The 16,945-nt window shown below is 34.5% G+C and overlaps 1 protein-coding gene across 21 annotated transcripts in view; it reads right to left on the bottom strand.

Moving 5' to 3' along the window:
- The window catches only part of MTHFD2L (methylenetetrahydrofolate dehydrogenase (NADP+ dependent) 2 like), a 169,901-nt gene that overhangs the window by 123,692 nt on the left and 29,264 nt on the right, over nucleotides 1–16,945 (bottom strand). For 12 of the 21 annotated variants that reach the window (XR_012516845.1, XM_074396276.1, XM_074396270.1 and 9 more), the window contains 2 exons: nucleotides 5,405–5,589; nucleotides 4,702–4,824 (listed from right to left, as the gene is read on the bottom strand). Coding sequence is in view for 20 of the 21 variants with exons in the window: in XM_074396270.1 (XP_074252371.1) it covers nucleotides 4,702–4,824; nucleotides 5,405–5,589 (308 nt within the window). In the remaining variant the exon portion in view is untranslated. Of the gene's footprint in view, nucleotides 1–4,701; nucleotides 4,825–5,404; nucleotides 16,515–16,945 lie in introns of those variants that run through there. The other 9 variants (XM_074396267.1, XM_074396266.1, XM_074396268.1 and 6 more) reach the window with 5 other exon arrangements.

Genomic DNA, 16,945 nt, shown 5'->3' with positions numbered 1-16,945 from the left:
AATTATAGAATGTAGGTTATAAATAAATTACAGTGGAGTGCAAAAGGGAACAGTTCTTATTTGTTTTTGGGGTTTTTTTTCGGTTCTTATTTGTAAGAAAACTAAGCTGAATGATCTAGAAAGACTCTCAAGAAATAAAAATAATTAGTATGACTTAGACAACAGCAAGGCGACTTTGAAGAGTGGGAGGCATTTTGAAAATCTAGATGAATTTTCACGTTTCACCCCAACATGAAAATCACAGGCAATGAATCATAAGTATTACTGTCAGAAAATGATGTAGAAGTCCAAACAGTGGGCTCCAAAAAGCTTTGAATCTATATTAAAGACTGATGAATGAATATTTAATTCTTTATGATATAATACAATGCTTAAGGTACATATGCATTGTTTCACAATTTCCTACTTTAGCCAACTTTTTCTATTAACTAAAAACTATATGTTTCCAATATGCAGCATAAAAGGTCAATTTTCAATTCTCTTTGTACGAGTAAAATAAGACTCATCAAAGTTAAGTAACAGTCAATTACAAAGCCAGATTATAAATTCAGACTGTATATATATCCATATTTGAATTGCATCTCTGCTAGTAAAAATGTATCACAGCGCAATTACTAAAATAAACTACGTTGAAAGGAATAGTATATTTAATATGTCTTTAATCTCATTGCTACCATTTTTAAACCTTACCAAAAAGAAATTGTGAATAAAAATAGGAATATCATTATTGAGCGAGATAAAACCATAAAAAAAATATAGGTTACAAGTATGGGAACAGAGAAACCAGATGATCAGCAATTTGGTGGTTACAAGTAATAGGAACCTGTATGTGAATGTTTGAAATATATGTGTTTATGTCATGCCTTACTACATTCGAGAGACAGTTTAACAACAAGGAGTTCAAAAGGCAGGCTCTGAAATCAGATGACCTGAGTTTGGGTCTTGGCTCTACCATTTACTAACAGGTAATACTGGTCAATTCACTTAACCTCCCTCTGTCTCAGTCTCCTCATCTATAAAATGAAGAAGATAATTCTTACTATATAAGGGTGTTTGTAGGATTCAATAAAATAATCCATGTAAAGGAGTCCCTCCCACACAGTAAGCACACATTACTCACCAGCTAACATTGATGTGCCAGTGAGGGTGCCAATCTAACAGGTAACAGTATTCTTGGCATAGGGGCCAGTCTGCCCAGATTCAAATCCCAGTTCAGTTACTTAGCAGCTCTGTGAACTTGGGAGAAGTTACCTTCTTCGTGCCTCAAATTTCTCATCAGTGAAAAAATACTCGAGCTTCATAGGATTATTGTGAGAATCCAATGGGTTAAAAAATATAAAGTGCCATTTGTAATATAAATGGCATATAAAGTGCTGTAATATAATCAATGTTAGCCACAATTTTGGCATTATTGGCTTTTTGGTTGCATAGAAAACCACCATTTCTCAGATTTTTTTAAATCACCATGGTCACTTTAGCTCTATGCATCTCACTCTGTTTGAGACACTCAAACAATTTAGTCTCTAGCACAGGAGTCAAGCAATTTAGTATTTAAAACAAATAAATCAGCAGTGCCAGATAGCAGTGAGCTGCTAATAAATTCACCAAATGAGGAATATTGCCCAAAAGGGGTAAAATTTATACAAATATAAATTCATTAAGACAATCAATCTAATGTAGTTTGAAATCTGTGACAAACTAAATATAGTGTAGTTTGAAAACCATGACTATTTTAAATAATTTTAAACTAACAAACAAAAATTGTATATATGTGTGGTGTACAATATGTTTTGATATATGTATGCATTATGAAATAGTTAAGTCAATCTAGTTAATGTATCTAATACATCAGATATGTATTTTCATGGTGAGAACATTTAAAGCTCCTTTTCAGCAATTTGCAAGTAGACAGTATGTTGTTACTAAGTTACCATGTTGTACAATAGATCTCCAAAACTTATTCCTGTGTAACTAAAATTTTGCATCCTTTAACCAACATCTGAAAAATCCCCTTCCCAGTCCTCAGTCCCTGGTAACCACCATTAACTCTATGTTTCCGTGAGTTTACTTTTTAAAATTCTACAGGTAAGACCATGCAGGCTTTTCTCTTTGTGTCTGGCTCATTCTACTTAGTATACTATGCTTCAGCTTCCATGTTATCGCAAATGATAGGATTTCATTATTTTAAAAAGTTGATTTTTATTTCATTGTGTAGATATTCAACATTTACTTTATTCATTCGCCACCAATAGACACTAAAGTTGATTATGTATTTTAAAGTAACGCTACAATGAACATAAGAGTGAAGCTATCTCTTTAACACATTGATAACATGTCACTTGGATATATACACAGAAATGGAAATTTTAGATCATATGGTGTTCTATTTTTAATTTTTTGAGGAACTGTCATGCTGTTTTCTAAAATGGCTATACCAGTTTACACTCTAAACCTCAGTGAGCAGGGGTTCCTTTTCTCTATATCCCCAGCACTTACCTCATTTTCTTGATAACAGCCATCCTAACAGGTGTGAGGTGATATTTCATTGTGGTTTTAATTTGCCTTTCCCTGATAATTACTAATGTTGATCACTTTCACATACCTGTGGGCCATTTGTATGTTTTCTTTTAAGGAATGTTTTTTTTTTCAGGTTACTTTGTGTAGAATGGACATTTTAAGAATTAATATTGTGATATGGTTACATGGCTATTAAAATGTCATACAAATGCCAAGTGGAGAAAACTTCAAAAACTGCAAACTATAAAAAGATTGCTTGATAAATACAGCACCAAAAAAGAGATTCATTTTGCATTAGTCAAACAATTGAGAAACACTGTTAAAATTTTTTGGACAGATTTGTGATGTTAATAAACTCCTGATCTTCTCTAGACCTCATTTTCCTATGATAGAAGAGTGTTGCATGTGTTGAATTTCTTTTTTTAGTTTTAAATGTAAGTGATACTATCACCATACTAACTTTAACATCATTAATCTAAGAATTATCTGTCAGAGCATTTTTCTCAGGAGAAAACTGTGATAGCTTCTAAGATTCTTATCAACTTGATGTTTTTTGTCAGTGAAGCTATATTAGAGGAAAAGAATTAGAAGTATTAATTTTTGGCATAATTTAAACAGCACAAAAGCTATAACATATGCTAACGTATTTTATTGTTAAAGAAAAATATTAATACCATATGAAGATCCCATATAATAGCATTATATAGCTTTACTTTTTGCATACCATAATTGTTAATCGGAGCTTCCAGAACGCAAAACTACAAAACTACTGTAACCTATACCATTCCTGCAGTCCTCAATTTTGCAGTTTAAATATGCACAAATTTCAGAACCACAGTTTAATGAAGTAATACTAGTCCCACAACAACACAGTTCAAATTCTTAGTAACTATACAAGAGCTGCTAGCTCTTTAGTCCACAGATCACTAAAAATAACAGATGAGATGATGATCAGAGACCAATCATACCCTTCTTTCAAATGACTGGTCGCTGCACATTTGTAATCTCCAAACAGAGAGAGCAAAGTGTGTTTTCTCCATGTCCCCCAGAGATAAACCCATATGATATTTTACAAAAGTGGATAACAGACAGAGGGGATTAGCCTATAAAAATAAAAGTATAGCAAAGAAACACAATGCGATAATGCTAGGATGGAAACTGGCTGTGGGTAGAAGATCTGAAAATGGTAACAGCAAACAAAGACAAGAGGAACCTAGGCCTGCATGAAGTGAAGGTAAGAACGATGTTGGAAAAAAATCTAATGAACATAAAAAACAAAGTCATAGGATTCTAATTTAATGTAAATGGGGTTGTAGGAGAAATAGCTGACCATAGAATGTTGACACTGAATCCTTTGGAGAGATGGTTACACAGCCAGAGAAACTTAATGAAGGTGAACTCATCACAGAAATGAGGAAAGTGACGGGAACAAAAAAGACGACAACGTCTCAGAGGAAGTGATACCAACATGTAACTTCACATTGACGTTTCTTTTAATGTTAAGGAACTCTCAGAGAAATTACATAACATTGAAAGTACAACAGACAAAATACTGGGAGCTAATCTAAACTTTGAAAGGAATGTAAAAGTTCAATTCACCAAAGCATAGAAAAGATGCTCATTCCATCTGATGTTAGAGAATTAGAAGGCAAACACTGCTCTAACTACTTTTGACAAGTTTATGCAAAGAAATCATACACTTTATTTCTCAATGTTTCTAATTTCTAAATTACAGTGTACTAAAAAATATTACTTTAGTTTTACTAATTATTCATTTCCCTATACATTTATGAACCACAATCTCTTGTTTGAGACACTCAAACAGTAGGAAAGGTTTTAAAGCTTTGATAAAAAGTTTTAAAGGCCACAGAAAAATTGTTGTTATTTTTACCTTTGATTATTAAGATCACATTACCTGGTTTCCTCTTACATCATCATTTTTAGGGTCCCACACTACTGTGCAAAGCAAGGGGTGCATGTATTGCCAGTACCTAAATTTTAGTTTCATGGATTTTGTCAATGTAAGCACAAATCATTCAGAAACCACTATTACACTTGTTGCTAGTTTAATAGTCCCCTTCTGAATATGTTTTATAAATTACTTATAGTATCATGATATGATGTTGAAAGATGCCCTCTGTTTCTCTTTTAGCAAAACCAGATATAGAGAAGAGCGTTATGTACCTGGCAGTGGTAACTGAACTAATATACCACTGACTCTTGGGTCCATATTCAATTGATCAGTTATGTCCAAAAGTTCTTCCTGAGAAACATCCTTAGGTTTTAGAATGAGCTCACTACAAATACCTAGAAGAAAAACAAGCAGAGAAGGTCACTTGACTAACTGAATATGGTTTTTCATCAATAGTGCCTGACACAGTGTGGGACTGTTCCTGCTGGAATGAAGGGTTCTGATGTTTAATGCATCATCAGGAAGGATTTCTCCAATAATACAAGTGTTTTCTCTTGATTAACATGCATTCTTTGGCCTGGAATGCCAGGTGACAACTTGTACTTGTTTGAGATAAGCTACTGTTAGTAGATTAGAAGAGAATAAAAATATCACTACCACACAACTAATTAGGCCAAGTTTAACAGGGTGAACAAGTCAGGTTTATTATTTGATTAAATCAAATATAATGAAAGCAAGCCTTTTAGATGTATTCTTTGCATTTCTTCCCATAGAATATAAAACACACTGAATTAACCCTATAAACATTTTGAAGAATCATCAAATGAAATTAACATAAGGTTTAGTAACTGAATAATGTTTAATACATGTAATTCAAATGGTACTTATTTGATAATTATCATTCTTAATTATCACAATTTGAACTAAAAACAGAAAACATATTTAGTAGCAATTACAACTAAAACACATACCCACCTACAGCAGAGGCAGCTCTTATCTTATTCCTGACGTATGTTTTGCTTGCTGGATTATCTCCCACTAAAATTATACTGAGGTGAGGTCTTCTGTTTCCAAGGGAAATCCATGATTCCACACCTTGCTTTATTTCTTTCTGGATATGCTTAGCCATTTCGGTTCCTGATATAATAATGGCTTCATGTCTGTGGAAAGCAAAACAACAAATATAATACTAAAAAGAAAATTAAAAATATTCAACTGTACAAATTTAAGGTACAAAAATGAACAAAACAACCATGATTCTCCAAGCGCCCCAAATTTGATTATTTTTTCAATTTAATGTGACACCTACTCTTCAGGTTTACAAATATTTTATAATTTTTTGAAGGATTTCGCCTCTCTTATTTTGTTCTACAATATAACCTATCTGCTATAGAATAAATGTATGTCTCTTCAAAATTCATATGTTGAAATCCTAACCCCAAATGATATGATATTAGGAGGTGATTCCTTTGGGAGGTGATTATAAAATGAGGATAGAGCCCTCATGAGTGGTGTTACTGTCCTTTTAAGAAACTCCAGAGATCTTCCTCATGCCTTCTGCCATGTGAGGACATAGTATGAAGACAGCTATCTATTAATCAAAAAGCGGGCCCACACCAGACACCGAACCTTCTGATGTATTGATATTGGACTTTCCAGCCTACAGAACAATGAGAAGTAAATTTCTGGTTTTTTATAAGCCAACCAGTCTCTGATACTCTGTTACAGCAGCTCAAATAGACTAAGACACTATCTACAGTGTATGTTTCTTCACAATTTTTACTTAGGTATTATCTATATAACATATATATTATACACATACATGCATACAATATGCATATACATATACATATATATGTATATTCATATAAATTAACAAACTACATACTCAAGATCTAGACTATATTATTGCCTGATTTTAAAGTTCTGCCATTTTTTCTAAAGAAGCAGATCAGCACAGCCCAGTTAAAACTGGCAGCTATCTTGAAGACTGGGCTCCGTTGTGTATCACATGGCCCCACAGTCATGTTTTTAGAACAGTTAATTTTAATGTACTCCAATTTATTAATTTTTCCTTTTATGGACCATGTTTTCAGTGTTGTATAAAAGAAATCTTTGCCTAACTCAAGGTCACAAAGGTTTTCTCCAGTGTTTTCTTCTAGATATTTTATGCGTCCAAGTTATACATTCAGTTGTATGATTGATGTCTATTTTTAGTTTGGTTAGAATTTGTATGAGGATATTGCCAAATGTTTATGTCTATTGAAATGATCATAAGGCTTCCTCAGATGTTAGTCCATTAATATGGTAATTGATTAATTTTCAAATGTCAAACCAATCTTGCATTCCTGGGATACATCCCAGTTGGTCATTATGTATCTATCCTTTCCAGAAATTGTGGATTTCATCTGAAATTTTGTTAAAATTGTTGCATCTATGTGCATAAGAGGTGTTTGTAGTTTTCTTTTCTTACAAGGTTATCATGTAGCTTTGATACCAGGATGATGCTGGCTTCATAGAATGAGTTAGGAAGAATGCTATCCTCTTCAAATTTCCAGAAGAGTGTGAAAAGAACTGGCATTATTTTCTTTCTTAAATGTTTGGTAGGATTCACCCATGAAGCTATCTGATTTTGGAGTTTTCTTTTGGAGAAGGTTTAAACCTACAAACTTAAATTCTCTCTAGAGAGATATTCAGGTTATCTATTATTCCTTGAGAGATTTTTTGTAGTTTGTGCTTTGTACCTTCCAATAATTTGTATATAATTATAAACAAATCAAGTTAAAATAAAATATAACTTGAAAGGTTTTTATTTTTCAAAGGAAAGTAACAAACTGTTTCACCGTTTCCTATGAATTTCTGGTGAGGATGTTTTATGAATTCACTTAAGTAGCCTTTTGGCACTAAGATAACAAGGACCTTGTATATTATTAGCAAATACTATTAACTGCAGATACACAACATATTCCACCATGACTCATTTAGAAGTAGTAGCAAAAAAAAAAAAAAAAAAAAAAACTTTCCATAAATCAGTTTGTGTCAGCAATATTTTCTTAGGGTAGAACATTATTCTAGAAGCAGATTTATCTATTAAAAAAAAAAAAACTAGAAGTCACCTAACATAGTAAGCCATATACATTTTATTTTAAAATATAACATCTGAACTTTGTCTTGTATTTTATAACGTTAGTAGCGATGCTACTGCTGACATATTATTGATTGATTCACTCACTATTAAACATAATAGTTTGTTCACATGCCACTGTGAAGTTGGCAATCACTGAATATAATTCAGGCTAATTATGACCTAGATAGTACAAACCTGTGTGACCTGGAGAGTGTCAGAGAAGACCAATAGCATGAACTGATTCCCAGATTTCAAGGAGACAGACTGTATACAGATTAAACTTAACTGTACCATGCATACACTCTGGCTAGCAGGTGTTTATGGGCAAATTAGGAATTAGGTCTGTGAGCATTTTCAGTAGCAACTGGCCCCTCCAACTGACTCCCTCAGTCACTGTAGAGACTCAGCAAGCCTAGCTCTGTAGGAGTCACTACAAGAGGCAAAATGAAGCAACCTGAAATTAATGCAGGTTCAATGGGAGAGTGCCTGTATTGGTCCATGTGCTGGAAGAACTAGTCAACTCACACATTCTCATTACTTTAGTGCATAAACAAATGAGGTCTTTGAACATGAAAATTGTTGAAAAGCTAAAAAGGTTAAACAGCAGCAACAACTCAACTGTTCAGCCACTGAATAACACAGCTCCTAAAATTCTCTTGCTTGTCCTGATCACCTCTAATGCATTTTCCATACGGCAGCCAGAGTAATTGTTGTTTAATTATGTCACCTCCGTGGTTAAAACTCCCCAACACATGCTCATTGCTTATTAACTGAATAAATACATATTGAAAGTCTCCTATGTGCGTAGAACTATCTTAGTCAATGGGAATATAAATAATAGGGCATAAAACAATTGCCTACTTTTATGGAAACTATATTCTAATACAAGATATAAGAAAATTGAAAAACAGCAAGTATTTAATATATCATGTGTGACTTGAGGCAGAGAAAGGACTTATCTGAAAGCCAGAATTATTTTATATAGGTGGGTTAAGGTATCACTTCTCTGATAAATTAGTTGACATGTGAGCAAAAATGAAGGACATCAAATAAATCATGTAGATTTCTCGGAGAAAAGCATTCTAGGCCAAGGGAAGCAAACAGCAAGTATGGAGGCCTTTAGCAAAGAGCATACCTGAAATCTTTGAGGAATAGCAAGAGGCCAGTGGCTGCAGTGAAAAGACCAAGTGAACCAGGATAAGACATGAAGGAAGAGAAGTAGTGGGACATCAGATTATATAAGGCCCTGCAGGCCTTTGAAAGGATGTTGGCTTTGACTGTGAGTGAGATAGAAAGCCCTTTAGAGATTCTGACATGACTTTCGTTTTTAAAGTAACTGGTGAAAATATGGAGGATAAACTCTGTGAGATCAAGAGTAGAAGTGCAGACTCCAGCTAAAAAGCTAGTGTAGTATAACAGGCAACAGACAATGGGGAGTTAGTCAACCAGGTAGCAGTGGAGGTGCTAAGTAGTCTGATTCTGAATCTATTTTGAGAGTGAAACCATTGAGATTTACTGAGATTGGATGTAGGATATGAGAAAAAAAAAAAAAATAGGCAAACACGACTCCAAAATTTTTGAACTGAGAAATTGGGGGAATAATTTTAACTAAAATCCAAATTCCCTATGGCTTACAAACTTCTGCATGAGCTACTTTAGCCTCACTGCTAAAGAACCCTGTGATCAGTGAGTCCCACAGTACACACCAATCATATTTTAATTCATGAACTGCACCATGTTCTCCCTGGGCCTTCACATACAATATTCCCTCTGCCTGAAACACTCCTCCTTCTCTTTCTCACCTCTCCAACTACCTTGCCATGTCTATCTCACACATTCCTGAAGTCTCAGCTTGTGAAACACTCTGGGAAATGTTTTCTGACCCCTGTACCCCGGGACTCTGCTATGAGTTCCCACAGCACCCTGTTTTTATCCTTTTGTAGTATTTGAAATCATGTGATATTGTTTAGTTGTCTATTTGTGTTCTCTGGTTAGGCAGCCTGTAGCTCTCCATTTCTTCATGGTCAATTACTGTTACTTTATTTTGTTCTTTTTGTGGTGTCATGTTTCCCTAATGATTCATAGTTCTCATGGCCTTTCACTGGTGTCTATCACTTGAAGAAGTAGGCACCTATTCCAGTCTTTATAAACTGGCTTCAGTCAGGAAAGCCCTTCACCAGTCAGCCTGTCTAGAGATTCTTGATGAGCCATCTGGCATGGTCCATGGATGGGCTTGCTGCTAGAGTCTTCAGATTGGTTGGCAGATGGCAGGCCTAATACTTCAACTCACAAGGGGTAAGCTGGTATTTGGGTAAATAGGGGTGGGCTGTCAACTGGGTATGTAGGAGCAGGCCTGGATCCTGGGTCTGCAAATACAGACCTGAAGCCAAGGTTCATGGGGGCCATCCTGGCAGTAGGGCAAGTCTTGAGTCTGAGTCCATGGAGACTAGCCTGGCACTGGAATGGGCCTGGTCCCAAGTTTGTGGGGACTGCAGGGGTAGACCTGGCACCAGGAACCGTAAGGTTGGGTCAGGAGCTTGGGTCCCTGGGGATAGGCTTGGACCTGAATTCATAGACGCTGACCTAGTACTGGGGCAGGCTTAGAGTGTGGGTACATGAGTTTGTACCTGATGCCTAAGTCTGCAGAAGCTAAACTGGAATCTCTGGGTGCTGCCCTGGCATTAGTACAGGCCTAGAGCCTAGGTCTACAAGGATTGGCATACAGACTATGTCTATGGGGGCTGGCTTGGCACTGGGAGGGGCAACACTGTTTCATGTTTTTCAAAAGTTGTTGGAAATTATTAATCAACATATTCAACAAGAAGATCAAATGGGGGTAGAGGCACATTCAGATTTAAAGTTTTTAGTGAACTGTAATCAGTGAAACCAAAGCTTACAAATAGAAATGTTATCTCTTCAAAAGGAAGGGAAGAAGGGAACTAATAAAAAAAATGATAGCTCAAACAATGCACAGGTAATTTTTATTTCTGCCCTTAGAAGAGACACACATACACACAGAAGGGAAGTGAAATCACAGAGGGAAGACAACCACATGACAACAGAGGCAAAGACTGGAGCTATGCAGCTACAAACTCCTTAGGAACATCAAGTACTGGTGGCAATAACCAGAAGCTAGTTACAGACCATGGTCCTATAGTTACTTTGTTTTGGACTTTTAGCCTCCAGACATGTGAAAACAGATTTCTGCTATTTCAAGCCACCTAGTTTGTGGAACTTTATGTACAGCAGAAATAGTAAATAAATATATCTATAGTCACAATTTTAAATAGTCCAATTTCTGAGAAGACTTTCGATGGAGCTCAAATTTTTTGTTGAATACAATTTCGTCGAATAAATTACTGTTTTGTAACATAATGGAATATAACTGAGAAAAACTTTAATGTTCCCATATCTAAATTTGGCAAACTATTTTAAAAATCATACACAAAAAACAACTTATTTGATGACGTTTATCTAAGTATTCATCAAAGAAAAGTACTTTGAAAAGATAGACAAAGATAGCACCTGTGAAAATATTTAGGCTAAAATATCGTCCATTTCAATATGAAAAAAAGTAGAATTAAAGAGTATTCCATTTAGCAGCGTTTACATGGTGCTTCAGCATCTATAGAGACAGTACCTTTAAAACTAAAATAATGATTGTCTAAAGCAAAGATTCAATTTGGAACTGTTAAGAAAGTTGCAGAAAAATTGATTTTAAAATTAAGCATAAGGGCTGGGCATGGTAGCTCACACCTGTAATCCCAGTACTTTGGGAGGCTGAGGTGCACAGATCACAAGGTCAGGAGATCAAGACCAGCCTGACCAAACCAGTGAAACCCTGTTTCTACTAAAACCACAAAAATTAGCCAGGCATGGTGGCACATGTCTGTAGTCCCAGCTACTTAGGAGGCTGAGGCAGGAGAATGGCTTGAACCTGGGAGGTGGAGGTTGCAGTGAGCCGAGATTGCATTACTTGCACTCCAGCCTGGGTGACAGAGTAAGACTCCATCTCAAAAAAAAAAAAAAAAAAAAAAATTAAACATAAGATCTTATTAACTTTTTTCAGAAAATTATCAGTATCAAGGTGTTAAAAGATAAAGCTAAGAAGCCGATTCAAGTATATGCACCAAGTATATGAATATGCACCAAGAATAATTATTCATGCTGAATATTCATGTAATATAAATTTTTATTTTGTTTTAACATACAAGGATATAAATTATCTTTAAAATGTTAATTTTGAAAATGGTTTGAATGAAAATTTTATAGGTTTGCTAATATCTTTGTAAGCCAATAAATATTCCAAATATATCATTTTCATTACATTCATGCCCCTTTTTACTCTAAAGCATGTACTAGTTTGGTCAAAAAAATTATAAAGTGACCTTGCCATTAATGTTTATCAAAAGTGAAATCCATTTGACCCCTTAGATACTGTTTACATGATGTGCCCTGTCATTACTTGCTCAGGTGTTTTCCACAAAGGCAGAAACAACCTTCCCCCAAAGAAGACAGGAAAAGGAGCGCTCCCTTCCAATAGCCTATTTCTGGGCTAGCCACTAAATGTGGCTTCATCAGGAAGCACAAATTAAAGAGAGGTGGTGGCTAGTGAGTAGCAGGGCAGCACTATGAAGTATAAATTACTCACCTGAAATCAGAAGTCCTGAGCATCAGAGCTCTGGGTCACCATTAGTAGCAATTATAAAGTTAGGCAAGTCACTTAGCTGCTCTCAAAGGCATGCAATTTCTTCATCTATATAATAAGAATACTCTTTTGTTAACCTCACATTACGTAAGAGAATCTGGCTAAAAGTTCATTGGCTGGTTTGTAAAAGTGGCTCTCTCTCCTAGTTTCTAAATAACAGATGACAACATATTCATATAACCAGGAGCATTATAGAGCACAAAATCTTTAATACTTAGTGCTCTTTCCATGGGTTTGTTTACCGTACTTCCAGAAAATAAACTAACCACCTTAATCTACTCTTACTAGAACCAAATGATGTATTTATTAAAGTAGAGCAAAGTAACAAGGGGGGGATTATTACCATGTATCAAAGTACTCCTCCACAAAACAGTAATGTAACAACAAATAAAACCTAGTCAAGATCAATAGTTTATTTAATTTGTATACTTCACAAATCTACATCTTAGTTTCAATCTCATCTTTATTCACAGCTTCAACTAGAGCTGAATGAACCACTTTGGGCTCTATAAAGATGAAAAATCCTAATATGATGATTAACTATTCCAAGCTCTCCCCAGGTCCTAACATACAGTTTGGATATCTTGAGTTTGTACAATTGGAAATGAAACCCAAAGAAAACAGGACAAAATTCCATAGAGAATAAAACCAATCACCAGTATAGGGAGTCTTTTGAGGAGTGTTGCTAAAATAAATGAATACATATAAGTGTTAAGTTTATGGCCTCCTTAAAACAATTTGTTTCACACCCCAAGTACCCTATTCACATCTTGAAGTAATTTTACTAGAAATTACATTTGCAAATCAATAAAAAGTAAAATAACTCATTTTTCTTATGTATGACTCTTCTTGATATTCCATTTTTTTAACTAGTTAACACTTTCTCACTCTGTAGTATTAAACAACATCCATGCGTTTTCAAACTAACTTTGTCAGAAAGAACCTTAGATGCTAAGCTTTGTGCTGCAAAAGCTCTTGGCCTGTCTGTTGAAACCCATGGACTCCTCAGAACAATCCTTTTAAACATTCAATATAAATTACAGATTACAAGGAAAACCAGTTTTACTGAAATACTATCAAATGCTTTTTTTAAAAAAAAAAAAAAAGTATGAAATAACAGGATCTAGTTGTACGTCTACCTACCAGATCAAAATAGTGATGTGCAAATGATGTTTTGTGGTATCTGCCTCAACTTTGTGATACTGAAATATTTGTGATTTATATTAGCAAGTCAAATGTACTGCTGATGCTATGTGTTTGTTGCCAACATTGACAACTGAAAAAAAAATGCTAAATTTATTAGATGTTAGTAACCTCCCATCCATGTTTATGGATCCCCTGAATTCTATCCATAAGGTCCTAGTTAAGAACATCTCTAACTGAAGGAATCTAACAAAATAATTTCTAAAATTTACATGCAAAATAGCTTTCTAGATTCACAAAAGTTCTATGAGATTTAATATTGATGTTTTCAAAAAGAAGAAAAAGCAAAAGTGAGACAAGTAAATAATTATAAGCTGTTTGTAGAAAACAACACTGGAGAGATCATGTGGGTTCATGCCTTGTCTTCACCATTTATTTACTGTGCCAACTTGGACAAGTTTAATTTCTCTAAGTCTCAATGTCTCAATCTGTTAACTGGGAATAGTCATAGTGTTTACTTCATTTAGTTGTTGTAAGGATCAAAAGATATAATGTAAGTGAAAAATCTCAGCAAAGTGCTTAACGCTAAGAGCTCCTCAGATATTAATAAAAATGTATTTTTCAACAATACAACTGAATTCCTTAAAAGCATGATGGTATTCATTGCAGTTAATAACAAATAGGGGGGAAAAAAGCTAGGGAGACAACATATGTTGTAAACTATACACATACACTCACTTTAGAATTATGAATCTTTAGACAGTCTTTAGATCAAAGGACACTCTAATGAGCCTAATTATAGAAACCTATGTACGGTTCAGATGACGAAGTGAGCAAACCTGGTTGATATGATGTTGACAAGAGCATGACCTCAATCTGAGAGTAAATTATTACATGTTTTCCAAGAACTAGACATTAAAAAGCAGCAAGATGGTTAGGTAAGTTAGGGCCAATTGATTTAATGTAATATGATGCAGTCATTGAAATGCCAATAAAAACAACAGCAACACAGAAACTACTTATGATGTAATGTTAAGTGGAGCACCTGGCTAAGCCTTCCTGGATAATATCCCCCCCTGAATTCTTCAACACTACTGTTAATTTAGGTTCAGATTGTGTTCTATTGTGATCATAAAGTTTTCTACCTTGCATACAAAATGTTTTCTCAGGTCCCAACTGAATTTCTTAAAAACAAATCTCATTTATTACTCATCATTTCTTCAATTTAGTATACTTATTTACAGTTCACATTTCACTTAACCTCCTTTCTTAAACCTCCTTCCACAACTTAATTATCTCTAAGCCAAACTGTAATTTCATTTGAGCTCTATGGGATTCATTGAAAGAGTATGTGCCCATGAAAAGATCATCTGGTGTTGCTCCTTTCTGCTGTTTTCATCCTCCCATCAGAATATTAACATGAAAGAATAAGGCATTTAAAAAACAAAGATTTGGGTAATTAAAGAAATTGCCAAATTATTAGTAAGACCATGATTAACTAATAAGATCTAAAAGTATTATTTGTCTATCTTTTTCATCTACTGATCCATTTTAGTCAAAAATCTTGATTGATTTTAGAGATATGAGAACATACTATCTCTGAACAGCTGGAACACAGAAAATAAAACTTAAGGTATGACAAACCAAATGTTGAAATATTTAGTTTCTGAATTTAAAATGACACGAGAAATTCTTAGAAATCAAAATTGTAGCCAGATAGCAATTATTTTTTCATTTTCAGTAGAATACGTATAGCAGGAAGATAGGAACACCACCACATTATCACATTTGCCGACTAAACAGAATACGATTTTGAGAAACTACCTTTCCTAGTCTTTAGAAGAGCTAGAAATACAGAGTAAGTACTAGAGGGAAGAGTCTGAAGAAAAATGAACATTGTTACTGATAAAAATGTATCTCTTTTTTATTATTAAACTCAACTACCTACAGTAAAAGACATGAATACTTAACACAAATAAGTGTCTTTTACTAGTTCCAAAATCATGGTCCAGCTGCAAAAATTATAAAGTTGCTGCTAGGAAGACACAAAGAAAGGTGAAACTTCCATAAGGAGCTGTAAGCATACACATTATTTTTAAAGCTAAAAGAATAATAGTATAAGGAGAAAAAAAGAGAGTCTACCAAATTAACAATTTGAGGATTCACTGAACAACAGGATAAACATGGAATGCTTAGTATAGCCATTTAGTTAATTAAAATAAGTAGTTCAGGTAGAATAAGCCAAAGCAGGGTTTGCGAAAGTCCCTCTGTTGCAGAATACCTGCAAATCTGCTTTGAGCATGGCATTAATGCACAAGGTCTATAACCTTCCCACCCAAATGGGATGGGCTGCTAACAGGCTCCTCAGACTGAAAAGCACCGGGCACAAACTCATGTGATGTCTTCTAAACAAGGATATTTTGATTTGTAAAATCCTCACACACCACAACAAAATGGGAAAACTTTAATTACAAAGACTTTTAAAAAAAAAATTTTAATCTTTTGCCTGGATAGGTAATTCATTTCAAGAAACAGCTGGGAGAATTAGAAGGGCTTATTTATTACTTTAATTTCTCCCAATTAAGAAGACCTAATTTCTCACGAATAAACAGGAAAACAAATTCATTGCAAATTTTAAGGGAAAAATCATTGAGAGAAAAATGTAAAATAATACTTCAAGATATTGTAACCTGCAAACTCCATCAAACATTACTTATTGAAATTCTACTTTAAAAATCCTCCACTAAAAAGTATTTACAATGTTCCATTATTATAGATATGTGGCCAAAATATGAAAAAATAATCAGAGATACTTTTTCAATTAAGGATCTACATAGTTAATAAATGGTAATAAATCTGTTAATTTAAAACAGTATCACTGAGATAAGAGTTTGTCAAACTCAAAGGCAATTTTCAGTGAGAATAATACTAAAGTGTAAATTTCATGGAAAAGAAATGATGTCAGACTTAAACCACATTAACTATGAATAACTAGACAGCTAATGTGTCACTATATATAAAAAAAAAAAGGTGACTGTGGATGGGGTCAAGTGGGGAGGCAGACAGTGGCAACCTCTGGAAGACGGAATCTCTTCTCTCTGCTGGTCCTAGAAGAGAAAAGAGACACCAATAAGCATCAACACACTGTCCGAATTCCTCCCCACCCGAGGCCCACCAGTCCACAGGTGTTTCTCAACCTTGGGGCCAACTTCACCTTCAGAGATGGTATTCAGTGTAAAAGGGGCATCAAAACCCCTGCCTTATCTTAACTTGCCTAGTGCCATCTGTAAAAAATAAAAACTATCAAAATAGATTATTTATTTTTATAATTATAATCTGCATCAAGTGGGACTGAAACTAGCTGGGCTGAAATTAATAACTCTTATTGTGCATATGGATAATAGCTTTCCAAAACCTTTGCACTCAACTGTTTTAAATTATGAAGAAGTTATTAAGTATAACTTAAAAGTTCTGAATTCTCCATGAGTTGGGTTATGTGTGTGTGTGTGTGCACGTGTACGTGTGTGTGTTCGTGTAC

The sequence above is a fragment of the Saimiri boliviensis genome, chromosome 3, assembly GCF_048565385.1.
Source record: "Saimiri boliviensis isolate mSaiBol1 chromosome 3, mSaiBol1.pri, whole genome shotgun sequence".
NCBI classification, from domain to species: domain Eukaryota; kingdom Metazoa; phylum Chordata; class Mammalia; order Primates; family Cebidae; genus Saimiri; species Saimiri boliviensis.
This window is presented reverse-complemented; position numbering and strand designations above follow the sequence as displayed.